The sequence below is a fragment of the Leuresthes tenuis genome, unplaced genomic scaffold, assembly GCF_036924035.1.
Source record: "Leuresthes tenuis unplaced genomic scaffold, fLeuTen1.0.hap1 SCAF_4, whole genome shotgun sequence".
NCBI lineage: Eukaryota > Metazoa > Chordata > Actinopteri > Atheriniformes > Atherinopsidae > Leuresthes > Leuresthes tenuis.
This window is the reverse complement of record NW_027325358.1, coordinates 189,045-214,403: the sequence shown is the minus strand read 5'-3', so window position 1 is coordinate 214,403 and position 25,359 is coordinate 189,045. Positions and strand designations below refer to the sequence as shown.

At 48.4% G+C, this 25,359-nt stretch overlaps 4 protein-coding genes and 1 long non-coding RNA gene across 13 annotated transcripts in view; 1 reads left to right on the top strand and 4 right to left on the bottom strand.

Moving 5' to 3' along the window:
- Positions 1 to 12,486, top strand: part of gemin6 (gem (nuclear organelle) associated protein 6) — a 52,535-nt gene extending 40,049 nt beyond the window's left edge. The window contains exons 2-3 of one of the 2 annotated variants that reach the window (XM_072383986.1): positions 11,327 to 11,495; positions 11,880 to 12,486. In XM_072383986.1, coding sequence (XP_072240087.1) covers positions 11,365 to 11,495; positions 11,880 to 12,276 — 528 coding nt within the window. In that variant the 5' untranslated portion in view covers positions 11,327 to 11,364 and the 3' untranslated portion in view covers positions 12,277 to 12,486. Of the gene's footprint in view, positions 1 to 11,275; positions 11,496 to 11,879 lie in introns of those variants that run through there. The other variant, XM_072383985.1, reaches the window with a different exon arrangement.
- Positions 3,732 to 6,389, bottom strand: LOC140304923 (reticulon-3-B-like). The gene is made up of 4 exons (XM_072383718.1): positions 6,294 to 6,389; positions 4,161 to 4,311; positions 4,014 to 4,070; positions 3,732 to 3,942 (listed from the first exon to the last, which is right to left on the bottom strand). Exons 1-4 carry the CDS (start codon positions 6,376 to 6,378, stop codon positions 3,792 to 3,794), a joined length of 444 nt encoding a protein of 147 aa, XP_072239819.1. The 5' UTR covers positions 6,379 to 6,389; the 3' UTR covers positions 3,732 to 3,791.
- On the bottom strand, positions 6,775 to 11,054 carry LOC140305225 (serine/arginine-rich splicing factor 7-like). Of its 7 annotated transcripts, none has more exons than XM_072383978.1 (8): positions 10,937 to 11,054; positions 10,393 to 10,573; positions 10,133 to 10,312; positions 8,251 to 8,319; positions 8,078 to 8,140; positions 7,946 to 7,996; positions 7,830 to 7,874; positions 6,775 to 7,006 (listed from the first exon to the last, which is right to left on the bottom strand). In XM_072383978.1, the coding sequence occupies exons 1-8, from the start codon at positions 10,962 to 10,964 to the stop codon at positions 6,970 to 6,972; spliced, it is 654 nt and encodes a 217-aa protein (XP_072240079.1). In that variant the 5' UTR covers positions 10,965 to 11,054; the 3' UTR covers positions 6,775 to 6,969. The 7 variants fall into 7 exon arrangements, with proteins under 7 accessions (XP_072240079.1, XP_072240081.1, XP_072240082.1 ...); XM_072383980.1 differs by having other exon boundaries at positions 7,946 to 7,993; positions 8,081 to 8,140; XM_072383981.1 differs by having other exon boundaries at positions 7,946 to 7,981; positions 8,081 to 8,140.
- Positions 12,487 to 13,761: 1,275 nt separating the features above from the next.
- The window catches only part of LOC140305220 (son of sevenless homolog 1-like), a 51,171-nt gene continuing 39,573 nt past the window's right edge, over positions 13,762 to 25,359 (bottom strand). Inside the window, exons 15-23 of one of the 2 annotated variants that reach the window (XM_072383971.1) lie at positions 25,186 to 25,305; positions 24,941 to 25,103; positions 24,552 to 24,669; positions 24,293 to 24,465; positions 24,089 to 24,205; positions 23,732 to 24,005; positions 22,982 to 23,026; positions 14,271 to 14,392; positions 13,762 to 14,164 (exon numbers count right to left, since the gene is read on the bottom strand). In XM_072383971.1, coding sequence (XP_072240072.1) covers positions 13,850 to 14,164; positions 14,271 to 14,392; positions 22,982 to 23,026; positions 23,732 to 24,005; positions 24,089 to 24,205; positions 24,293 to 24,465; positions 24,552 to 24,669; positions 24,941 to 25,103; positions 25,186 to 25,305 — 1,447 coding nt within the window. In that variant the 3' untranslated portion in view covers positions 13,762 to 13,849. The remainder of the gene's footprint in view (positions 14,165 to 14,270; positions 14,393 to 22,981; positions 23,027 to 23,731; positions 24,006 to 24,088; positions 24,206 to 24,292; positions 24,466 to 24,551; positions 24,670 to 24,940; positions 25,104 to 25,185; positions 25,306 to 25,359) is intronic. The other variant, XM_072383972.1, reaches the window with a different exon arrangement.
- LOC140305221 (uncharacterized) lies at positions 14,417 to 17,253 on the bottom strand. The gene is made up of 3 exons (XR_011915341.1): positions 16,471 to 17,253; positions 14,538 to 16,410; positions 14,417 to 14,489 (listed from the first exon to the last, which is right to left on the bottom strand). It is a non-coding gene; the product is annotated as an uncharacterized lncRNA (long non-coding RNA).

The following is a 25,359-nucleotide window of genomic DNA, read 5'->3' as shown; positions in this document are numbered from 1 at the left end:
AACACATCAAACAGCTGAAACATGGCGACAAACAGCTGGAACATGGCGACAAACAGCTGGAACATGGCGACAAACAGCTGGAACATGGCGACAAACAGCTGAAACATGGCGACAAACAGCTGGAACACATCAAACAGCTGAAACATGGCGACAAACAGCTGGAACATGGCGACAAACAGCTGGAACATGGCAACAAACAGCTGAAACATGGCGACAAACAGCTGGAACATGGCGACAAACAGCTGGAACACATCAAACAGCTGAAACATGGCGACAAACAGCTGAAACATGGCGACAAACAGCTGGAACATGGCGACAAACAGCTGGAACACATCAAACAGCTGAAACATGGCGACAAACAGCTGGAACATGGCGACAAACAGCTGGAACATGGCGACAAACAGCTGGAACATGGCAACAAACAGCTGGAACGTGACGACAAACAGCTGGAACATGGCGACAAACAGCTGGAACATGGCGACAAACAGCTGGAACATGGCAACAAACAGCTGGAACACATCAAACAGCTGAAACATGGCGACAAACAGCTGGAACATGGCGACAAACAGCTGGAACATGGCAACAAACAGCTGGAACATGGCAACAAACAGCTGGAACATGGCAACAAACAGCTGGAACATGACGACAAACAGCTGGAACATGGCGACAAACAGCTGGAACACATCAAACAGCTGAAACATGGCGACAAACAGCTGGAACATGGCGACAAACAGCTGGAACATGGCGACAAACAGCTGGAACATGGCAACAAACAGCTGGAACACATCAAACAGCTGAAACATGGCGACAAACAGCTGGAACATGGCGACAAACAGCTGGAACATGGCGACAAACAGCTGGAACATGGCAACAAACAGCTGGAACGTGACGACAAACAGCTGGAACACATCAAACAGCTGAAACATGGCGACAAACAGCTGGAACATGGCGACAAACAGCTGGAACACATCAAACAGCTGAAACATGGCGACAAACAGCTGGAACATGGCGACAAACAGCTGGAACATGGCGACAAACAGCTGGAACATGGCAACAAACAGCTGGAACACATCAAACAGCTGAAACATGGCGACAAACAGCTGGAACATGGCGACAAACAGCTGGAACATGGCAACAAACAGCTGGAACATGGCAACAAACAGCTGGAACATGACGACAAACAGCTGGAACATGGCGACAAACAGCTGGAACACATCAAACAGCTGAAACATGGCGACAAACAGCTGGAACATGGCGACAAACAGCTGGAACATGGCGACAAACAGCTGGAACATGGCAACAAACAGCTGGAACGTGACGACAAACAGCTGGAACATGGCGACAAACAGCTGGAACATGGCGACAAACAGCTGGAACATGGCAACAAACAGCTGGAACATGGCAACAAACAGCTGGAACATGGCAACAAACAGCTGGAACATGACGACAAACAGCTGGAACATGGCGACAAACAGCTGGAACATGGCGACAAACAGCTGGAACGTGACGACAAACAGCTGGAACACATCAAACAGCTGAAACATGGCGACAAACAGCTGGAACATGGCGACAAACAGCTGGAACACATCAAACAGCTGAAACATGGCGACAAACAGCTGGAACATGGCAACAAACAGCTGGAACATGGCAACAAACAGCTGGAACGTGACGACAAACAGCTGGAACATGGCGACAAACAGCTGGAACACATCAAACAGCTGAAACATGGCGACAAACAGCTGGAACATGGCAACAAACAGCTGGAACATGGCGACAAACATCTGGAACATGGCAACAAACAGCTGGAACATGGCAACAAACAGCTGGAACATGGCAACAAACAGCTGGAACATGGCAACAAACAGCTGGAACAAGGCAACAAACAGCTGGAACATGGCAACAAACAGCTGGAACAAGGCAACAAACAGCTGGAACATGGCAACAAACAGCTGGAACATGGCAACAAAGAGCTGGAACATGGCAACAAACAGCTGGAACGTGACGACAAACAGCTGGAACATGGCGACAAACAGCTGGAACACATCAAACAGCTGAAACATGGCGACAAACAGCTGGAACATGGCAACAAACAGCTGGAACATGGCGACAAACATCTGGAACATGGCAACAAACAGCTGGAACATGGCAACAAACAGCTGGAACATGGCAACAAACAGCTGGAACAAGGCAACAAACAGCTGGAACATGGCAACAAACAGCTGGAACATGGTGACAAACAGCTGGAACACATCAAACAGCTGAAACATGAAGACAAACAGCTGGAACATGGCGACAAACAGCTGGAACATGGCGACAAACAGCTGGAACATGGCAACAAACAGCTGGAACATGGCAACAAACAGCTGGAACACATCAAACAGCTGAAACATGGCAACAAACAGCTGGAACATGGCGACAAACAGCTGGAACATGGCAACAAACAGCTGGAACATGGCAACAAACAGCTGGAACATGACGACAAACAGCTGGAACATGGCGACAAACAGCTGAAACATGGCGACAAACAGCTGGAACATGGCGACAAACAGCTGGAACATGGCGACAAACAGCTGGAACATGGCAACAAACAGCTGGAACGTGACGACAAACAGCTGGAACATGGCGACAAACAGCTGGAACATGGCGACAAACAGCTGGAACATGGCAACAAACAGCTGGAACATGGCAACAAACAGCTGGAACATGGCAACAAACAGCTGGAACATGACGACAAACAGCTGGAACATGGCGACAAACAGCTGGAACATGGCGACAAACAGCTGGAACGTGACGACAAACAGCTGGAACACATCAAACAGCTGAAACATGGCGACAAACAGCTGGAACATGGCGACAAACAGCTGGAACACATCAAACAGCTGAAACATGGCGACAAACAGCTGGAACATGGCAACAAACAGCTGGAACATGGCAACAAACAGCTGGAACGTGACGACAAACAGCTGGAACATGGCGACAAACAGCTGGAACACATCAAACAGCTGAAACATGGCGACAAACAGCTGGAACATGGCAACAAACAGCTGGAACATGGCGACAAACATCTGGAACATGGCAACAAACAGCTGGAACATGGCAACAAACAGCTGGAACATGGCAACAAACAGCTGGAACATGGCAACAAACAGCTGGAACAAGGCAACAAACAGCTGGAACATGGCAACAAACAGCTGGAACAAGGCAACAAACAGCTGGAACATGGCAACAAACAGCTGGAACATGGCAACAAAGAGCTGGAACATGGCAACAAACAGCTGGAACGTGACGACAAACAGCTGGAACATGGCGACAAACAGCTGGAACACATCAAACAGCTGAAACATGGCGACAAACAGCTGGAACATGGCAACAAACAGCTGGAACATGGCGACAAACATCTGGAACATGGCAACAAACAGCTGGAACATGGCAACAAACAGCTGGAACATGGCAACAAACAGCTGGAACAAGGCAACAAACAGCTGGAACATGGCAACAAACAGCTGGAACATGGCGACAAACAGCTGGAACACATCAAACAGCTGAAACATGAAGACAAACAGCTGGAACATGAAGACAAACAGCTGGAACATGAAGACAAACAGCTGGAACATGAAGACAAACAGCTGGAACATGAAGACAAACAGCTGGAACATGACAAGCAATGCACAGAATCTTGTTTCAGGCAGTTAATGAGGTGTCTCCCCAGGATTCTCGTGTTCTACACCATCTCCACTTGTGTTGTGGGACAAAGTGACGGATCACTCATCTTTATGAGAAATGCTGATTTATTATCTAACAACCTTCAGAGAGTCGACCAGGTCTTCCACAAGCAGCAGCCTCCTGGTCTGAGCGGTGAACCAGTTCAGATGGATCAGACTCTGGTCGGCCAGCTGCCGGACTGAGTCTGAGGAGATGGAGATATCCCTCTCCAGTAGAGACCTGATGGAGTCGATACAGGATTTTAAAATGATGTTTCCTGTCTTTTATGCGTTGGAGTTTCTGTGTGTTACCTGAAAGGATGGCCCTCATGTGACTTCTGGATAGCCTGGATCACAGATTTATAAACCCTGCAGACAGGAAGCAGAGCACTGATTTGACTTCAGACATTTCCTGCCATTATTGCCTCACTTTATCCTGCGATGTTAGAGCCCACCCACCTGAAGGTGATAGTGACACAAAGACAGGCCAGCAGCAGGTAAGACACAACACTGATGACTGACAGTGTTGCCACAGAGACCAGGACCAGCAGTGACAGGCTGAACGCTCCCGCTGACTTCTTGGGTTCCTTCCAGTGGACAAGTTGTAAGGCTACAGAGACAGAAGGAACAGTTTAGAAGGCGTTTCAATGCCATCCTCAGGTATGTAGCTGATGCTTTGCTGTGAAGAAACCACAGTGGGTCATGATTCTGCCTCTGCTCTGAAGAGAGGAACTATTTCTCTCAGGGACTTTTGTCCACAAACCAAAAGGTTCCTTGAGACTGCAGTTAAAATCTCGACTGTGTTCCAAAATTTCAGGTGGATCATAAAAAAGGGGCCAAACAGTGAAGCTTCAGCTGCAGTCAAACCACCAAAGTGTCCCTTTCCTCCGGGGTTGGACTGTTTATGCTTCAGAGCATAAAAGCATCACGTTCTTTTTAAAGTGCCTCCAGGTGATTTCTGTTCTGACTAAATAAACTTATTGAATCACTGGATGTACGTAGAAATGTTTCTGTAATTTATCCATTACATTTTGAACAGAAGCTTTAGGTTCAGCGCCTTTGGTGAAAATCATTATTTTCTATTTTGTGTTTACCTTCATAATGACATCAACTAAAACATTTAAAATGATGATCAGTAAAGGTGGGTTTGAGCAGAGAAAACATTCTGCCCCACAGAACCAACAACCCAGATCAGCTCAGACCTTCACTTGTGGACCAGCAGAGGGAGCTGAACAGAAACGGTTCTCACACAGAAACACTAATCCTTCTTTAACTGTCATGTGGACCTTATTATGGAGGCGATGCAGCATTCCACAGAGGCCTGGTTCTGTTCAGAAACAGAACTTTCTGTCTTGACCTTTGGTAAAAACAGCCACAGCAGAACCAGTTATCAGTTTGTTAATCATCATTATTGATCAGTTTTAAAGCTGCTTCAAAGTGAATGTGACTGATAACAAGTGAACACGCAGAGCTGTGGTTAAAATCCTCACATCAGGGTCTGATAACTGATTAATACGTTCGATCAGAGCTCCAACCCGAGTGACTGATGGATCAATTGATCAATGACCTGAACAATAATCAGTTTCTGTCTCAGATCAGCTGCTTACCCAAAAACTGACCTGAATCTCAGTCAGCTGATCAGCAGCACAAAGCAGCTTTGTTAGCCGGGTGTTAGCTGCCGGGGACACAGGTCAGTCTGCTCCAAACCAGCTCACCTGGTTCAATAGCTTCAACAAAACTGGTTTGATTTTTGAACTGGTCAAATCAAACTAGTTAAATTGCTTTAACTTGTTGAACCAAACTGGTTAAATTGCTGTAACTAGTCATACCAAAGTGGTTAACATGCTTTAACTGGTCAAACCAAACTGATTCAATTACTTTAACTGGTCAAACTAAACTAGTTTAAATGCTTTAACTGGTTAAACGGTTTGAAGTGGTCAAACTAAACTGGTTACAATACTTTAATTGAATCAATCAAGTCAATCTGCTTAAGCTGTTTTAACTGGTTGAAAAAACAACAGAATTATCTTTAATTGGTTAAACTAGTTTAACCAGTCTAACCAAACTGGTTAGGATATTTAAACTAAATGGCTTAAACTGCTTTAACTAGTTAAACCAAACTGATTAAACAATCTTAACTGGTTAAACCAAGTTGGTTGAAATGCTTCAACTTGTCAAAGTGTTTTAATAAGTTAAAGCAAACTAGTTAAAATTTTGTAAATGGTTAAACTGCTTTAACTGGTCAAACAAAACAGGTTAAACTAGTTAAAAGGCTTCAACTTGTCAAAGTAAACTGGTTAAACTGCTTCAGACGGTCAAACTAAACGGGTTTATTGGGAGTAACTGGTGAAACTTGTCCCAACAAGGAACTCAAGCTGACCTGAAGATTGAACTGAAACCCAAACTGCAATTCAGCAGCTGCTCAACCACCTGCTCATCCAGGTAGTCATTACCTGAGCCACAGCAACCAAATACCTGCTGAGTGACTCACAGATCAGGAGACAGGAAGTGGACACCGAGTTGCCTGTTGTTTGTGCTGAAAAGCAGCATCACACAACCTGATGTCACCTGGCAGGTGAGGGCAGGTCTTACCTGTGTGAGTGAGCTCTCTCAGCGAGGAGGAGGAGGAGTTGTTGGATGATGAAGAGTCGGTGCTGCGGCTGGTGGAGTCGGCCATCTTCTCCTGCTTCAAACCTCCGTCTGACTGAAACCTGCAGCTGCTGGGGCGGCGTGATGTTGGAGGGGGCGTGAACATGAAGTTAACCCCCACTCAGGGTTTGGTTTGGTCCCCTGACACATCAGGGTTACTGTGGCAACAGGGTCTACTCCTGGAATGCAGCCGGTGTTGTGCGTTTGCTTTCTGAGGCCATTGTTCATAGTCACAAGATTCAGGAAATACAAACATGACTGCTATTATAAGCTTTCTCTTTTGTTGAGGCGACTCTCCCAAAGTTTTTATGATCTGTAAAAATATTTACCTCAAACCACTTTGTGTGAAACCCAAATCGGCTGTAAACACGTCCTAGTCTACGAATGAGTGTTTTATCAGGGATTATCACCAAAGAATCAGACGTTCTCATCATATAAACCTTTATTGATCAGTGAAGATTTTTTACTAACAGGAAGTAAACACAAAATAACAAAAACAGGTTGGAAGATCAATAACAAATTATCAATTATGTTGACAACTGAGCAACACAAGAACACAGCATGTTCATACAAAAACACCAAATAAACTCAAACAGGAAGTGTCGACACAAACAGGAAGTCAGTCATCGTCCGCAGGACTTCTCGAGGTTGAGCGACTATAACAAACAAAAGGGGGGGGGGGGGGGGTTATTCAGGAGGCTGTGGCATGTCCACGAGTCACAGGACTGACAGCAGCCTTTAAACAACAGCTTTCTGAGGTCTTATTGAGACAGACTTTGGTCCAAATATCTGCTGGTTTAAGCTCAGCGGCTCGCTGTCTCAGCCCTGTTTTAACACCTCTGTGTTGCTTTGTCTGTTTTCAGGGTGGAGCAAGAGCTCAACTCCACCCTGGAGTCACCCTCCAGCTCAATATGTAGATACAGATAGTTACTCTGTTGATGCCAGAGGGAAACAGTTCAGCAGTTAGCTGTAAGCTAGCATTTAGCTGTAAGCTAGCAGTTAGCTGAAAGTTAGCTGTAAGCTAGCTGTAAGCTAGCTGTAAGCTAGCATTTAGCTGTAAGCTAGCAGTTAGCTGTAAGCTAGCATTTAGCTGAAAGTTAGCTGTAAGCTAGCAGTTAGCAGTTAGCTGAAAGTTAGCTGTAAGCTAGCAGTTAGCGGTAAGCTAGCAGTTAGCTGTAAGCTAGCAGTTAGCTGAAAGTTAGCTGTAAGCTAGGAGTTAGCGGTAAGCTAGCAGTTAGCTGTAAGCTAGCTGTAAGCTAGCATTTAGCTGTAAGCTAGCAGTTAGCTGTAAGCTAGCATTTAGCTGTAAGCTAGCAGTTAGCTTGTTTGTCTTCTGCGACATTAAATCAACCTTTTGTTATTCATCATTATTGGAGATGATGACTGCATCACCCTCTCCCCTCCTTCTAGGGAGGAGCATGAGGCTGAGCCACAGTTTGACAGATTTCCTGTAATCCCAAAACCAGCAGCTGCACTCACCTTCTGACCGGAGATCCGGAGCGGGAGCGGCCCATCGACCCTGACCTGCAGACACACAATTTCACTGTGACACACACACGCGAACAGGGAGTTTGAATGTTTACTGAGACACCCACCTGCTCCGGCCACGGGACCGGGACCGGGACCTGGACCTGGACCGGGACCTGAAAAGCACAACAACAGAGTTAGAGCTGGGTGTCTCTGATGTCACTGTGATGTCACTGTGATGACATCAGAAGGGTTAGACTGACCTGGACCTCCTGGGAGAACCAGAGCGGGAGCGACGAAGAGAGAAGGATCTGGACCGGGACCTGGACACAAGAACCACAGTTCAACGTGACCACAGAACCGAAACACGGGCCCATAAACATCACCTGACCCATTAACGGACAGTTCCGGTCCCGGAGGCTGCAGGACTCACCTCCTTCCTCGGCTTCTGCTGCGACTCCTGCTACGGGAGTGGCGTCTCCCACGGGACCGGGACCTGGACCTGACCCAAAGAAGCAGCAGAGCGGCAATGAGAGGCGGAGCAGAGCGGGGGCGGAGCTAAAGTGATGCAGTGAAGTCATGCACAGGCAGAACAGGTGCACACTCAAACACAGTAACAATGGGTGATGGTGAACCTTGTGGCGGCGCCCTCTTTGGATTTGGACTGGGTCTAGCAGATCTAGATGATCTAGAAGATTTCTAACGATGGCCAAATCGCTTGATTGAGACTTGATAGAAGCGCAGCGGTTTTTCTAGGAGGGGCCGCGGTCCTGCGGCTCTTCCTCGTTACATTACTGACGGCCGAATTAAGCGGCGGTGCTGGTCTGTCTCTGAGCCGCTAAAATCTTTAAGGAACCAGCTCTAAGATTTATGGATCTGAATCGATCGATGGACCTGAAAGGTTTTGACCAGGTGTTAACAGCAGGTTAGAGTCACACACGGGCAGCTGCAGACCTGGACCCAGCAGGACCGAGTCAACCTGGGACCGGCTCCACTTGGACACCATCAGGGCCGACAAAGGCTCAGTCAAGTGACCTGGAACCGTAGCTCAATGACCGATTAGTTTACTGATGATCAATCCTTTGAACTGATCAGCTGTGGTGAAACCCTGCTGGGCTGGAAATACGGCGTCCTGCTGGACTCTGGTCTGACAGCTGCAGCGTTTCATTCAGAAAACATTTCATCAAACAGAAAAATGGACCAATCACAACTGAGTATCAGCCACAGCAACAAGCGTGACATCACAGACCTTCCACCAATCAGAGGGTTCATCACAGAGGCAGTCAGCAGGAAACACACCTGTTCGGAGCGTCAAACGGCACCAGCAGAGTTCTCTTTGATGTTCCTGAAATGCCACGTTTGAAGGCAGGACCACTTCCTGTTCTGACAACGACTCCTCAGGGTAGACCTCCTTAAAGCCCCGCCCCCTGAATAAAACAGGCTGAACATCCTACAGTTATATCAGATAACAGACATGTTTTATCTGATTTATCCCCTGAATTAAGGTGTCTTCATGTTCAAAATGTTCCAGTAAACTGAGGAATGAAATAAAACCCGTATGAGTGACGCCGTTAGCTCAAAGCTAACAGGAAGTGTTTGGCCGTTAGCTCAAAGCTAACAGGAAGTGTTTGGCCGTTAGCTCAAAGCTAACAGGAAGTGTTTGGCCGTTAGCTCAAAGCTAACAGGAAGTGTTTGGCCGTTAGCTCAAAGCTAACAGGAAGTGTTTGGCCGTTAGCTCAAAGCTAACAGGAAGTGTTTATATGGAAGATGTCCGGGTGAAATTTAGAGATAATGAATCTAAATATTTAACGAGATATTTTGGTTCAAATCTCTGATGAAGATTCAGAGCGTGAAAGTTTCCACAGAGGTCGGGGATTTCAACGGGTCGACCGTCTGGTGATGACGGGGAAGAGGTGGAGGTAGATGGGGGACAGGCGCTCAGTTTTTTTCCCTTTATCTCTGATATTTTTAAAATCTATAAATGTTTCTTTAGAGCTTAAAGGGTCAAAGTGGTAAAACCTGGTAAAACATCTTGCCGTTTCCATTAGTTTCTGAAGAAAACTGACCAGACGAGGAAGAAGCTGGAGACAGAAAACGCTTCGACCTTGGTGTGCCAGCTGCCAATCACCAGCTCAGGGAGCGCCCACTTCTCTGATCGATCACTGATTGATCTCTGAACGAGTGAACAGCTTGCTTCCTGTTCCATCCTGATGATGTCATGGTTACTGCTCTGTGATGTCATGGTCTCACTGACTGACACTCAGCTGCACAGCTTTGCCCATCATGTGACGTCAGCTGGGGGAGTGGCCTGTTACCTGCTCCTGCGGCTGTGGCGGCTGTAGCGGTGACAGTCGTAGGCATAGTGGCCTTTCTCTCCGCACTCGTAGCACTTGTCGTTGGGGTCGAAAGGCCGGCGGGTTGGCGGACGCTCGTGCCGGGAGCGGCGAGGCATCCCGGTGGAGAGCTCCACCCGCACGCGGCTGCCGCAGATCAACCTGAAACACGTCAACATCACGTCACCACAAGAAGACACCCCAACCAGACCTGAGGCTGCGTCAGGTGTGCAGACACTGACTTCCCGTCCAACCCTCGGACCGCGTCATCGGCGTCTCGGGGATCCTCAAATTCCACGAAGGCGAAGCCCGGCGGGTTCCTGGCGATCCAGACGCCTCTGAGGGGCCCATAGTACCCGAAGGCCCGTTCGAGGTCACCTTTCCCTGCCCCGGTCCCCAGGTTCCCAACGTACACCTTCATCTCTGTGCAGACAGGTGAGAGGAGGACAGTGAGCCAACAGCAAATCAGAGGCCAGCTGCACTCATTAATAATTAATGAGAAGTGTAGAACCAAACTCCATTTAAAATTCCTCCGATTTTACAGATAAAGATTAATACTTCTGATCGGACTAAACTATGAAATATACCCCCCTCCTGGCCACCCGTTCACGTCCCAGTAACGTTTACAGACAACTGTCTGATTTAAAATCGTGCTATTAGCTCGGCTGTTAGCTCGCTAGCTAGCCTCGGTCCGTGCTAACAGCTCCAGCGCTGCTGAGCGGACCAAACAGACGCTTCGGAGCTGCTACACTCCAGCACCGGACAGGGGAAATTAGAGCCGGTTACCTCCTCCATGCCGACCGTGTCGGGACATCCTAAATGCGGATCCGCAGAGTTAGAGCTGTGTGCGGGATAGCTAAGCTGCTAGCTAGTTATCTGTACCGGAAGAGAGAGCCAACTTCCGTTTAGGTTTTCAAAGTACTGGCTGTTATTTTTATAGTGTGTGCAACAACTCCCTGTATGAGTGCATCTCACTACTTTAACGTTTAGCTGTCGTCATGCTCTGTAGCATCAATGTCGCACATCATCATTCTTGTTTGAGTAATTTATTTGTATAAAATGAAGTTGAAGGAGTTGTGCTGCTGTCGGCTTTCTGAGAACAAGGAGCGGAACGTTTGTCTGTGTGCCATGTTTCCTGCGGGGGGGTTTAAAGGCTGCGACGCTGTTTGTAGAGAGAATTGTTCTAACATCGATCTAAAGGCGGCGGCTCCGGGATGCAGAGCAAGTGGCTTCAAGCAGGTCCGCTGCAGTGGCTCCTTGATGTCGGCAAACAGGTGAAGGTGAAGGCGGGAAAAGATGAAGAGCATCGCGGCTGGCTGCTCACCGTGGACCCCGTGTCCGCCAGGTGACGTGCGCGCGCACACACAAACCCAAACTCGTTTCTAACCTCAGTCTGACTCCACACAGCTGTCTGATCTGGAAGAACAATGTTATTTGGTCTGTAGGACACGTGAAGGAACTTTCTACAGAAGATTTCATATTTCTTATTGTAAAGTGAACAGAAACAATCTGTAACCCACCTTCCTGCTGCTCAATTTTTCCTCTCAGCAATGAAAGAAGAAGAATCTGTTTGAAGAGGTTTTACCTCCCTGTAGCTGTTGTATCAGAAACTCTTGGTTTAAGAAGATATTTATCCTGAAATAACACATCTCTGCTGGGTGTTGGAAACAGACCTGATGCATCTGGTCCAGTGACCCGGGACTGATGTGGTTCTTGTGTTGTCCCTCAGCGTGGTCCTGGTGAACTTCACGGAGGAAGGTGCCTTGGTGCAGGTGGTAATGGGTCACTCAGTGGAGGAGGTGGAGGTCCTGCAGGAGGCGGATCAGGAGATGGCAGAACGCCTTCGAACCTTCTTCCCCACCCCAGCGACTCCCAGACTGGGTCCAGAGGAACTCAGTAGGAGGAGGGACGGCGTGCGCCAGTGGCTGGAGAAGAACCGGGTTCCTGTGGAGTATGAGGGGGACGAGCTGAGAGTGGCAGGGGTCCTTACCGTCATGGCGCCGTACAGAGCCGAGGACTGCTGCAGCGCCAACCAGATCATCCTGGACCGCATCCAGAGACTGATCCGGACCCGGCCGGGTCACCCAGGGACTGACCCGGACCCGGCCGGGTCACCCAGGGACTGATCCGGCCGGGTCACCCAGGGACTGACCCGGACCCGGCCGAGTCACCCAGGGACTGACCCGGCCGAGTCACCCAGGGACTGATCCGGCCGAGTCACCCAGGGACTGACCCGGACCCGGCTGGGTCAGTCTGGATCTTTCTCTCCACCCTGTTCTGATGTCATCAGTCTCGCTGGAAGCAAAATAAGTCCATCAATAAAGTTGTTTCAAAACCAGCCTGAAGGAAAGCTTTTAAATGTGATCGGATGAATTGATCCCTGAAACGTTTCCAAACAGAGAAATGTTTGATTTATTGGTTCATTGAGTTCAGGTTTGAAAACAATAAGAACAAGTCGGACTGATATTTGTTGTTTCCGCTCCGGACTCCTGGGCTGAGTCCAACAGGCACGAGTCGGCCTGAACATCACAGAGTGAACAAAGCTGTTCGTCGACACAGACGCCGGGAACCTTTGGCCCGAGTTTTGGTTTGGCCCGAGTTTTGGTTTGGCCCGAGGTGAGCTGGTACCTTGGACTGAGCGTCAGCTGGCGACACGTTGCAGCCTGAAATCCAGGTGAGAAAATAAAAGTTGCTGCTTCCTCTTAAATGAAACGTTGAATGTTGTAGTCCGTTGCCCTGGGAATGGACTCACCTGCTCAGGTTCATGGGGACGCCGCCACAGGCCGGGCACACTGAGCGTGCTCAGTGGACCGGGTCGGACCCAGCAGGCAAATAAAAACACACTGAGCGTGCTCAGTGGACCGGGTCGGACCCAGCTGGCAAATAAAAACACACTGAGCGTGCTCAGTGGACCGGGTCGGACCCAGCAGGCAAATAAAAACACACTGAGCGTGCTCAGTGTGTTTTTATTTGCCAGCTGGGTCCGACCCGGTCCACTGGTCGGACCCAGCAGGCAGCAGGCAAATAAAAACGGACATCGCTGTCTTCCAGCTGTGGCAGAAACACTTTATTCCCTTGTTTTTTTTACAGAAAGCGATCATCACGTTTGTTTACTTCATTAACAACAACACACAAACAACATCAGGTCCACCAGAACCCTATAGTACCTCTGTGGTTCTGGTCCAGTACCTGAAGGCTCCTGACACACCAACACCTTTTCAGCCGGTGGAGAAAAACATTATCCACAATCTCTCCACAGGTTTATCTTCAACATCAGGTCCGATCCAGTTAGGTTCGGTTCGGTTCGGTTCGGTCCGGTCCGGTTCGGTCCAGTCCATGCTCACACACAAGAAGCAGAAATGAAAACGACCACAGACTAATGTTCTCAGAAGTTCTGCAGCTGCAGCCAATCAGATGTCTGGATAAGGGCACATGATCTGTTTAGTTTATCTCAGTTCAAACTGGATCAGAACCTCCTGATGGGTTAAAACATCTCAGTTTGTTCTGAACCAGTCAGCTGTAGTGTTGATCAGCTCCACAGCCTCCACTCACAGAGAGGGGGGCGTGTCCAGCGGGGGGGCGTGGCCCACCGACTCCCTCTTGTAGGTTTTCGGAGGGAGTTTGGGGACGCTGTGGCGGGGGGGAACTGGGGGTCCATCCAGAGGGGGGATGACGGGTGGCGAGGGTAGGGGCATCTTCCTAGAGGTGGGGGTTATGGGGACAGGTGGAGGGAGGGGTGGTGAGGAGGACAAGGCTGAGGAGGGGGAGCCAATGGGAGAGGAAGAGGAGGTGGTGGGGGGGAAGAAGGCCTGAGACAGAAGGTCGCAGCGAGAGCGTCCCAGAGGGGGGGGGGAGCAGGTGGAGGGGGGAGCTGAGGGGCTCCCGGGGGGGCAGCAGGGGGGGGCTCTCAGGGGGGGACGACGACGACAATGATGACGAGTAACGAGGTGGGAGGAGCTTACATGTGGGCTGGCGAGGAGGTACAGCAGGGGGGTTCTCAAACTTTGAAGTCACCTGAAGAGGGAGGAGCCAAAGGAGAAAAGGTCAGCGCAAACACAAAAGGTCACCCTGAAGAAGAAGAAGAAGAAGAAGAAGAAGAAGAAGAAGAAGAAGACGGTACCTTGGAGGGGGAGGACTCCGACGGCGCCGACTCCGGACGTCTGCGAGGAGGAACCGGAGGAGGAACCGGAGCGTCCTCTGAACCCCGACTTAAACTGACCATGGAGGAGACCGAGGAGGACCCTGAGACGAGCCGGAACACAGAACCACGTCAGAACCAGCTTCAGATTAGGCTCAGGGCTGGTGCTACAACCAGCTCAGAACAGATTCTTTACAGAAGCTCAGAACAGATTCTTTACAGAAGCTCAGAACAGATTCTTTACAGAACCAGCTCAGATCTGGTCTGGTTTTCACCACAGAACCACGTCAGATGTTTGGACCTCCGATGTGTTCAGAGGACAACGAAGCCGGTTCGTCTGCTCAGATCAGAGTGAAAGTGAAGTCTGAATGGCACCAGTAGATGGTTCTTACTGCTCTGAGCAGCGATGGAATCAGCTGGTGAAAAAATGCCCAAATACACAGAAGAATGTAACTGAACTCATACCAGAACCTCAAAGAACCACGTTTTCTACAAACTCGCTCAATGACTCTCAGGTGACGAAACACAAAAAGGAACTCCGACCAACATGAGATTTATGTCCAATCAGGTTAACCATTGGTTAAAAAGGTCAAATGTCACAGTGCATTCTGGTGGGTTAGGGTGAAGGAGACATTCAGGAGCTCTGTCTGTCTCACACCTGCCAGAGAAGGGTTAGGGTTAGGGTCACCTGTAGCAACACCAGAAGGGTTAGGGTTAGGGTAGGGTCACCTGTAGCAACACCAGAAGGGTTAGGGTCACCTGTAGCAACACCAGAAGGGTTCGGGTCACCTGTGGCAACACCAGAAGGGTTAGGGTTAGGGTAGGGTTAGGGTCACCTGTGGCAACACCAGAAGGGTTAGGGTCACCTGTGGCAACACCAGAAGGGTTAGGGTCACCTGTGGCAACACCAGAAGGGTTAGGGTCACCTGTAGCAACACCAGAAGGGTTAGGGTTAGGGTAGGGTTAGGGTCACCTGTAGCAACACCAGAAGGGTTAGGGTCACCTGTAGCAACACCAGAAGGGTTAGGGTCACCTGTGGCAACACCAGAAGGGTTAGGGTTAGGGTCACCTGTGGCAACACCAGAAGGGTTAGGGTCACCTGTGGCAACACCAGAAGGGTTAGGGTCACCTGTAGCAACACCAGAAGGGTTAGGGTTAGGGTAGGGTTAGGGTCACCTGTAGCAACACCAGAAGGGTTAGGGTTAGGGTCACCTGTGGCAACACCAGAAGGGTTAGGGTCACCTGTAGCAACACCAGAAGGGTTAGGGTTAGGGTAGGGTTAGGGTCACCTGTAGCAACACCAGAAGGGTTAGGGTCACCTGTAGCAACACCAGAAGGGGTAGGGTCACCTGTAGCAACACCAGAAGGGTTAGGGTCACCTGTGGCAACACCAGAAGGGTTAGGGTTAGGGTCACCTGTGGCAACACCAGAAGGGTTAGGGTTAGGGTCACCTGTGGCAACACCAGAAGGGTTAGGGTCACCTGTGGCAACACCAGAAGGGTTAGGGTTAGGGTCACCTGTGGCAACACCAGAAGGGTTAGGGTTAGGGTAGGGTTAGGGTCACCTGTGGCAACACCAGAAGGGTTAGGGTCACCTGTGGCAACACCAGAAGGGTTAGGGTTAGGGTCACCTGTGGCAACACCAGAAGGGTTAGGGTCACCTGTAGCAACACCAGAAGGGTTAGGGTTAGGGTAGGGTTAGGGTCACCTGTAGCAACACCAGAAGGGTTAGGGTCACCTGTAGCAACACCAGAAGGGTTAGGGTCACCTGTGGCAACACCAGAAGGGTTAGGGTAGGGTTAGGGTCACCTGTGGCAACACCAGAAGGGTTAGGGTTAGGGTAGGGTTAGGGTCACCTGTAGCAACACCAGAAGGGTTAGGGTTAGGGTAGGGTTAGGGTCACCTGTGGCAACACCAGAAGGGTTAGGGTTAGGGTAGGGTTAGGGTCACCTGTGGCAACACCAGAAGGGTTAAGGTCACCTGTGGCAACACCAGAAGGGTTAGGGTTAGGGTCACCTGTGGCAACACCAGAAGGGTTAGGGTCACCTGTAGCAACACCAGAAGGGTTAGGGTTAGGGTAGGGTTAGGGTCACCTGTAGCAACACCAGAAGGGTTAGGGTCACCTGTGGCAACACCAGAAGGGTTAGGGTCACCCGTAGCAACACCAGAAGGGTTAGGGTCACCTGTGGCAACACCAGAAGGCATTGCTTATGGAACAAGTTCAAGCGCAAAATGCTCATCTGTGATGCTTTCAGGGCCATCTGAACATAATTAGGGTTTCTGAGACCACCCTCTTTCATCTTCATAAACATCTTCAGAGACATAAAGACCTGGATGTCTCAGAACTTTCTGCTTCTAACTGAAGTTGTTCTCTTTGGACCTTCAGGGAGAAACTGTCCTGTTATATAGTTACTCTGGATGGTATTTCCTTGGCTTCTGGTCCTACAGTGAGGAACCTTGGAGTTATTTGTGACCAGGATCTGTCCTTTAACTCACATATAAAACAGGTTTCTGCCTTCTTTCACCTTCGTAATATCATTAAAATCAGGAACATCCTGTCTCAGGGTGATGCAGAGAAACTGCTCCATGCATCTGTTCCTTCAGGACTGAACTACTGTAATTCCTTATTATTGGGCTGTCCCACAGATTCTCTGAAAAGCCTCCAGCTGATCCAAAACCCTGCAGCCAGAGTTGCAACTGTCACCTCGTGCACACTCAGGGTTAGGGTTAGGGGTAACCCTGTCCACTCAGGACAGGGAGGGTAAATGTTCAGTTATCAGGCCCCTAAAAGCAGAATGGGAGGCAGAGCCTTCAGTTATCAGGCCCCTAAAAGCAGAATGGGAGGCAGAGCCTTCAGTTATCAGGCCCCTAAAAGCAGAATGGGAGACAGAGCCTTCAGTTATCAGGCCCCTAAAAGCAGAATGGGAGGCAGAGCCTTCAGTTATCAGGCCCCTAAAAGCAGAATGGGAGGCAGAGCCTTCAGTTATCAGGCCCCTAAAAGCAGAATGGGAGGCAGAGCCTTCAGTTATCAGGCCCCTAAAAGCAGAATGGGAGGCAGAGCCTTCAGTTATCAGGCCCCTAAAAGCAGAATGGGAGGCAGAGCCTTCAGTTATCAGGCCCCTAAAAGCAGAATGGGAGGCAGAGCCTTCAGTTATCAGGCCCCTAAAAGCAGAATGGGAGGCAGAGCCTTCAGATATCAGGCCCCTAAAAGCAGAATGGGAGGCAGAGCCTTCAGTTATCAGGCCCCTAAAAGCAGAATGGGAGGCAGAGCCTTCAGTTATCAGGCCCCTAAAAGCAGAATGGGAGGCAGAGCCTTCAGTTATCAGGCCCCTAAAAGCAGAATGGGAGACAGAGCCTTCAGTTATCAGGCCCCTAAAAGCAGAATGGGAGGCAGAGCCTTCAGTTATCAGGCCCCTAAAAGCAGAATGGGAGGCAGAGCCTTCAGTTATCAGGCCCCTAAAAGCAGAATGGGAGGCAGAGCCTTCAGTTATCAGGCCCCTAAAAGCAGAATGGGAGGCAGAGCCTTCAGTTATCAGGCCCCTAAAAGCAGAATGGGAGGCAGAGCCTTCAGTTATCAGGCCCCTAAAAGCAGAATGGGAGGCAGAGCCTTCAGATATCAGGCCCCTAAAAGCAGAATGGGAGGCAGAGCCTTCAGTTATCAGGCCCCTCTCTGTGGAACCAGCTGCCAGTTTGGCTTCAGGAAGCAGACACCCTCTCTACCTTTAAGATGAAATCTGGTCATCCTGCTCGAGTCAGGTTCTGATAGAGGTTTTTATGTAGTGTTTTCAGGTGAGTTTTTGTTGTGAGCTGGTGGTCTATAAATAAAATCTGTGAAAATCAGCTGGTGAATCCCCCCCGCGACGGTTCTCATAATCAGAGGCGGATCTAATGTAAACATCCCAGAATGCATTGGGCTTGTAACATAATGGCTGAAGCCATAGTTCCAAATTGGTAGCAAACTGATAATTTTTAAATAAATGTATTGAATGTGTTTGAAATTCATATTTTAGGTGGAGATTAAAAGTATTTTATTAGTCGGTTTTCCTTTTAACACACTGATCACACAAACTGAGCAGTCAGCTGATGGTTTCCATGGAGACAGACTGTTACTATAGATATGATGTGAGACACAGCAGTTACACAGGTGGGACACATTGATCTGTCTGATCAATCACATTTTATATCAGTGCTGGGCGGAACCACCTTTGTCACTGTATTTCAAGTCAAATCAAATCTTAAATTTTATTTATGTGGCACCTTTCATACTTTAAAAGCAACACAAAGTGCCCCAAAGAGGCTAAAAACAGCAAAGATACAACATACCAACCCTCCCACCCCCAGAAATACCAGAGAGACACACAAACTCAGACCCACTGCACCTATGTGAGAGAGACATGGCGGCACCCAGACCCAAGGCAAGGAAAGAGCCACCCTGGGGGGGGGGGGGGCTCCTGGCCCACGACCACAGAGACGTCCTGACCCGGCAGACAGGAGGCCCCACACCAAGGTGCAGAGTCCTCCAGCCCCCCGGGCCAGAGCAGCCCACAGGACAGCACCCCCCCCTCAGGGGACCAACAGCAGGCCCCCCCGAGGCAACACTGGAGCTAAAAACTGAAAAACTAAAACAGTAAAATAAGAGAAAAAGGTGTAAAATTAACAAAAGCTTTACAGCTCATATAGTTAAACTAGAACATAATTAAAATATAGAACAAAAATTAAATATGATTAAAAGTTTGACTGAAAGGAATAAAGAAAATCAATAAAATCAAATAGAAGCCTGATTAAAAAGGTGAGTCTTGAGCCTCTTTCTAAAAGCATCAACAGTCTCTGCGGCCCTGAGGTTCTCCGGCAGGCTGCTCCACATAATAACTAAAGCCGTGTGTTTCAGATCGAACTCGTGGTTAAAAGACCTCAGGGTCCGTGAGGGCTGATATGGTAAAAGTCAGATAAATAAGAAGGCCGTTAAGACAGCTAAAAACAGGTAAAAGAACCTTGAAATTGATCCTGAAACGTACAGGGAGCCAATGGAGCGACTTTAAAACCGGTGTAAGGTGCTCCTCTGGTCCTCAGCAGCACTCCTGCGGCTGAATTCTGGAGCAGCTAAAGATTAAAAATACTCTTTTTTGGAAGACCAGAGAGCAGGCAGTTCAGTAATCTAAAAGAGATGAAAGCTGCTGGCCTGAGAGAGAAACTCTGGCTGTATTCTTAAGATGGTAAGAATCTTTGTTATGATTTTGATCTGTGGAATAAAACTAAGCTCAGAGTCAAAAATCAGGCCCAGATTTTTTACAGTTTGTGATGGTTTCAAATCTTGTAATTTTGGTAAAAGTTTCTCTCTTTGGCTTTCAGGACCAATGAATAAAACCTCAGTTTTGTCCTGGTTGAGCTGCAGGAAGTTCACTGCCACCCATGACTTGATATCTAAAATGCAGTTAAAAAGGGCATCAAGTGGCCCTGGGTCATCATTTGTTGTTCCCTAACTAATTCCCTTCTTAGGTTTACAGTCCGAGGAGCTTTAAAGCTGCAGTGCGTAACTTCTACGCGTCTTTAAATATCCGTTTCACCCAAGGCACCACAAGAGGAGATGATACAACACTGATTAAGCCGTTCCCAGAGTTTCTAAAAGCAGAATGGGAGGCAGAGCCTTCAGTTATCAGGCCCCTAAAAGCAGAATGGGAGGCAGAGCCTTCAGTTATCAGGCCCCTAAAAGCAGAATGGGAGGCAGAGCCTTCAGTTATCAGGCCCCTAAAAGCAGAATGGGAGGCAGAGCCTTCAGTTATCAGGCCCCTAAAAGCAGAATGGGAGGCAGAGCCTTCAGTTATCAGGCCCCTAAAAGCAGAATGGGAGGCAGAGCCTTCAGTTATCAGGCCCCTAAAAGCAGAATGGGAGGCAGAGCCTTCAGTTATCAGGCCCCTAAAAGCAGAATGGGAGGCAGAGCCTTCAGTTATCAGGCCCCTAAAAGCAGAATGGGAGGCAGAGCCTTCAGTTATCAGGCCCCTCTCTGTGGAACCAGCTGCCAGTTTGGCTTCAGGAAGCAGACACCCTCTCTACCTTTAAGATCAGGCTGAAACTTTCCTTTCTGATAAAGCTTATAGTTAGGGATGGCTCAGGTGAGCCTGAAACATCCCATAGTTCTGCTGCTATAGGCCCAGCCTGCTGGGGGAGCTCCCATGATGCACCTCTCCTCCCTCTATATGACATCATTGCTGTCATTAACTTGTGTTTCTCTCTCTCAGCAGGTGTCTCTGGCCTGGTGTTACGCTGCTTGTTGTCCCCTCTTTCCTGTCCTCTCAGCCCCAGCTGGTCCAGGCAGATGGACCCTTCCTGGTTCTGGTTCTGATGGAGGTTTCTTCCTGTTAAAAGGAGTTTTTTCTCTCCACAGTCGCCTCGTGCAGCTCAGGATCAGAGAGAAGTTTCAGTGCAGTCTGTTGGTTTCCTGAGCTGGGAAACTGTTTTTTATTGGTTCTATATGAACTGAACCTATTTGCAATTTAATTAATTGGATTATGACTGTATTACAATGAATTGGACTGTATCTTTGAAGTGCCTTGAGATGACATTTGTTGTAATTTGGCGCTTTAAAAATCAAATTGAGTTAAAGGTTGATGGTTCGACTCCCAGTTTCCCCGGGCCACATCCATGGGCAAGACGTTGAACCCCACGTTGCCCACCGATGCAGTGGCCTGTATGGACTAAGATGTGCTGTACGAGTGAATGGGTGACTGTGGCATATAGTTTGAAAGCACTTTTAGTAGTAGCTACACTAGAGAAACGCTATACAAGTCTATTTACCATCTTTGAGGCCAACTGAAAGCCATTTTCCAAAGTTTTTCCAAACTCCTTACGCATCCACTTGGCCTGGATGTACCTGTCTGCTCCCTCCAGAGTCCCACAAGCTAGCAAAGCTCTGTAAGATGCTCTAATCAACTCTTTCTTCATTTTGATAGCTTCTTTCACCTCAAGTGAATCCTCCATAGCCACCTAATCGAACTCAGACTCAGCAAATGAGCATCATTTGTTGATCAATTGACAGCTAAGCTCTTCTCTTCACTTGAGTTTTTTCAAGACATGTGGTCACAGATATGATGATAATTACAAAATCATCACCCATCTGCGACCAAAGATGTCCTGGTGCCAGGGGCTTCAGGATGGACAAACTGTGACTACTAAAAACTGTGGGTCATAAGTGCAAATAACAGTCAGAGCCCTTTCCCGGCCCAAAGGTGCAGGGAGACCATCTTTTAACCCACAGTGGAAAACTCCAATGTTTGAGTTCACAGCAGAGGGGTCATGAATAAGCCTATAATGCCCACCCACCGCCTCTCGCACAGGACAGCTGCAGATTACAATAATATCCAGTTCCTCTCCAACAGATTGGTTCCAGAAACTCTGCTGTGTGTTGAGATGAGCCCGATTACATCCAGCCAGTTTCTGCTGGAAGAGCCTTCTTCACCAGTGAAGTTTCCTGTCCCAATATCCAGTTTTAGTAGCCAAGGCCCCCGTCTTTGATAAGGCTGGGTACCGAACTTCGGTTCTTTTAAGGCACCGACCGAAATGCTTCGGTAGAGTATCAAAACACGCCTCGTCTTTCGGTGCCAAGTTTCGGTCCCCAGAGATTGATCATGATCAATAACTGATTGCGCTGCCCTCTATTGGCTGTATGAACGTTCCACTTTGCAGGAACATGTGGTTCCGCCCACAGACGGGTTCATCTGTAGGTGGAACTGTAGGATCTGTAGGTGTGTGTAGAACCGGTTAAACAACGGCACCGAGGTCTGAAGCCTGGCTCCATTTCACCAAGACTGATGCCAACATGTGCCAAAAAGTCACCGCTGCTGAGGCAGCAACACGACTGATTTAATGAGTTATTTGACCTGCACAAAATCAATTTAAGAGCAGAAAGTTGCTCCGTGTTTGACTGGAAGAAGGTCGGACCGCAGCCATCCTCCTCTCAGCAGTCAGGTGTGGACGCCACAGAGCCGAGCGCCATCATTCAAAACCACTGGACCCGAAGAGTACCGAGGAAAAATACTGAAAAATAAAACTGAAGCTTTGTACTGTTATGTGTAATGTCATTTAATTTTTGTTAGAATTGATATTCTAAAATTGGTATTGAAAAAAGTATTGCTCAGGATATTGAAGTGAAGGTATCGGTAAATTTTGATTGATAGCCAGCCCTAGTCTTTGACCACCGTTCGGTCCACAAAACACAGGATCCCTGCAGTGCCTCCAGCAAGTGGTGAGTCCAAAGGTTACAACCCTCATCTAAAGATCCAGAGGACGTTGTGTATTTATTCCCAACTCTTTTTACATCCATTAAAAACACATTAATTAATTGAAACAGATTAGTTTGTTTCGTGTGTAACACTCTATTTTCTTATCCTCTTCAAAGGTTTATTTCATAACCATACTTATTCAAATAGTTTGGTTTAAAATGGCAGTGGCTCAGGTGTTTGCATGAAAGACCGAAGCAGCACAACCTGATACACCTCGGCGTTTTGTCTTCATTATCTTCCTCTCTAAACTACCAGGATAATCAGCAGTTCCCAGCATGCCGTTCAGTGTTACAGCTCCAAGTTGTGGCGGATGGATTACCGCCCAGCACTGCGAGCTGATCCCAGCTCAGCTCGGGGTGTTGGCTGACAAACAGACAGGTGAACAGTGAATACGGAGAGTCGGGAGGGTCATACTAACGTGGGCCATGAGGCAGAGAGACAACAGCAAAGATGCTGTCGCAGGCTGCAGAGTGAAGAGGAGAAACACTGTGAGAGGAAGATTAGAGCAGGGAGGAGGAGCCTCTTTAACCTGTCTCCGGGGGGTTAGTGGGAACAGCTCTAAGGATGAATACTTCTGATGATCACAACAGCAGCTACCTGTCAATAAACCGATGAACATTTCTTTGTGCTAACATAAGCAAATAAATCAGTAATGTGATGTGTCAGGGGGCGGAGTCAGAGTCATTTACAGGTCAGTGAACGGGATAACTCTCAGTTATCTGTTCCAGTTACAGGTCAGTAACTGTTACAGGTCGTACTGGTCACTTCCAGTTACTGGTGCTACTGGTCAGTAACTGTTACTGGTCGGTTACTGTTACTGGTCGGTGAGGTTGCTGGTAGTACTAGTTGGTTACAGTTACTAGTCGTACTGGTCGATTACAGACACTGGTTGTACTAGTCAGTTACAGTTGCTGGTCGGTTACAGTTACTGGTAATTTACAGTTGCTGGTAGTACTAGTTGGTTACAGTTACTAGTTGTACTGGTTGGTTACAGTGACTAGTCCTACTGGTCATTTACAGTTACTGGTCAGTTACTGTTACTCGTCAGCAACAGTTACTGGTCGTACTGGTTGGTTATAGTTACTGGTTATACTGGTCGGTTACAGTTACTAGTCCTACTGATCAGTTATGGTTACTGGTCAGTTACTGGTTATTGAGCAGGTCTTACTTGAATGGAAGGGGCTGCTTGGACCCTGCGGCGAGTCAAACACGCTGCCTACATCTGTGGAGCTCGAAGCAGCTGAGGCAGGGGGCGGAGTCAGGGGAGTGCGAGGGGAGTTGGGGGCTGAGACTGCCCCTACTTCGGCCTCGGTATCAGGAATGCAGCTGTAGCTGATTTTCCTAGGCTCGTTCTGCAGAGGCGTTGGATGCCGCAATGTGCCGGGCCTTGCTGATGTGGGCCGGATTCCCGGGGACTTCAGAGGACAGGTGTACTTCTTGGACTGGACCAGGGATGAAGACACGTTATGAACAGTTTCAGCTCCTAACAGATTACACAATCAGGGGTTACTGTGGTGATACTTACAAATCGAGGTAAGGATCGAGTGTTTCGAGGCTCGATCTCCAAAGACTTGTTGAAGAGATAATCAGCAAAGTCCTTCTCTGACAGGTCCTCCATTGGGTTCAGGTTCTCAAAGAACTTCTGCTCCATAAACAAACAAAACATCCAGCTTAAAGTGACGCTCTTGAGTGTCAGTGTAAACAAGGAGTGACATCAGCATGGACTGACCCTGATGTCATTCTCCACCCTCAGACAGTATGGCTGGTTCTGGTACTGTTGGATCTCTCCTGTGATCTCAGCTACTTTCCGTCTCTTGCTGAAGTTGATCAGGTCTTTGCCATGTCTGGGCAGGAAGTCCGGGTTTCCTTCCTCTGTCTTCAGGATGTTTGTCAGGTAGATTCCTGTCACACACACATGCACACAAACAGGTGTAGGTGATGGTTATCTGACAGCCGAGGCCCTCAGACAGCGAAAAGTCAGGTCGTACCAAAGAAGGGGACACAGGGGGGGTTGATGGAGCGTAGCTTAGCTAAATACTTCTTGTAGTGATCCTCACTAAGCTCATGAGCATCTTCCAGGATTTTTCTCTGTCGATTTGGAATTTGCTGCGAACAAGAGAAGAACAAAGCAAATTTTATTTAAAATGTCAGTTTTGGTTTTCCAGTTAGTTGGAGGATTAAAAGAACCTCAATATAGGAGCTACAATTAAAAAACCCATCTTGTCCATCATGAACAACCTGCTGCTGCCCCAGACATGCTCACGGGAAGGAAGGAGGCCACCGTGATTTAGTCTGAGGGATGATTTAGTAGGTTTTGGAGGAGTTTCCTGAAGGATAAATGATTAAGATGATTAATGATGTAAGGATAGCGTGTTACCTCAAAGGTGTGGTCCAGTCTGTAAACAGGTGAGGAGTTCATGGCACTGACAACTTCCAGAACACCGTTAAAGTTGTTGAGTTCCTGAAAAACCTGCAGGACCTCAATGATCCGAGAAACAACAGCGACTCGTTCCTCCAGATTCTCCGTTTCCACGATGCACCTGCAGAGAGAGAAGAAGAGTCAGGTGACATCAGACATCTGTATGTTAGGGACAGCTGGGTGACGTCAGCATGAGGTCGTACTTTTCAAACCATAGTGTGAGGTTTGTGGTGTGTCGGATCATCCTCAGCAGGTTGGGAGAATTAATCTCTTTGTCCTCTTTGGTCCAGACGCTGCCAACCAGCTCCGAAGGCTGCACCGCCCTGCAGGGTGAGGTCAGAGGTCAGGCAGCTCGAACACACAGACCCATGAGTGAC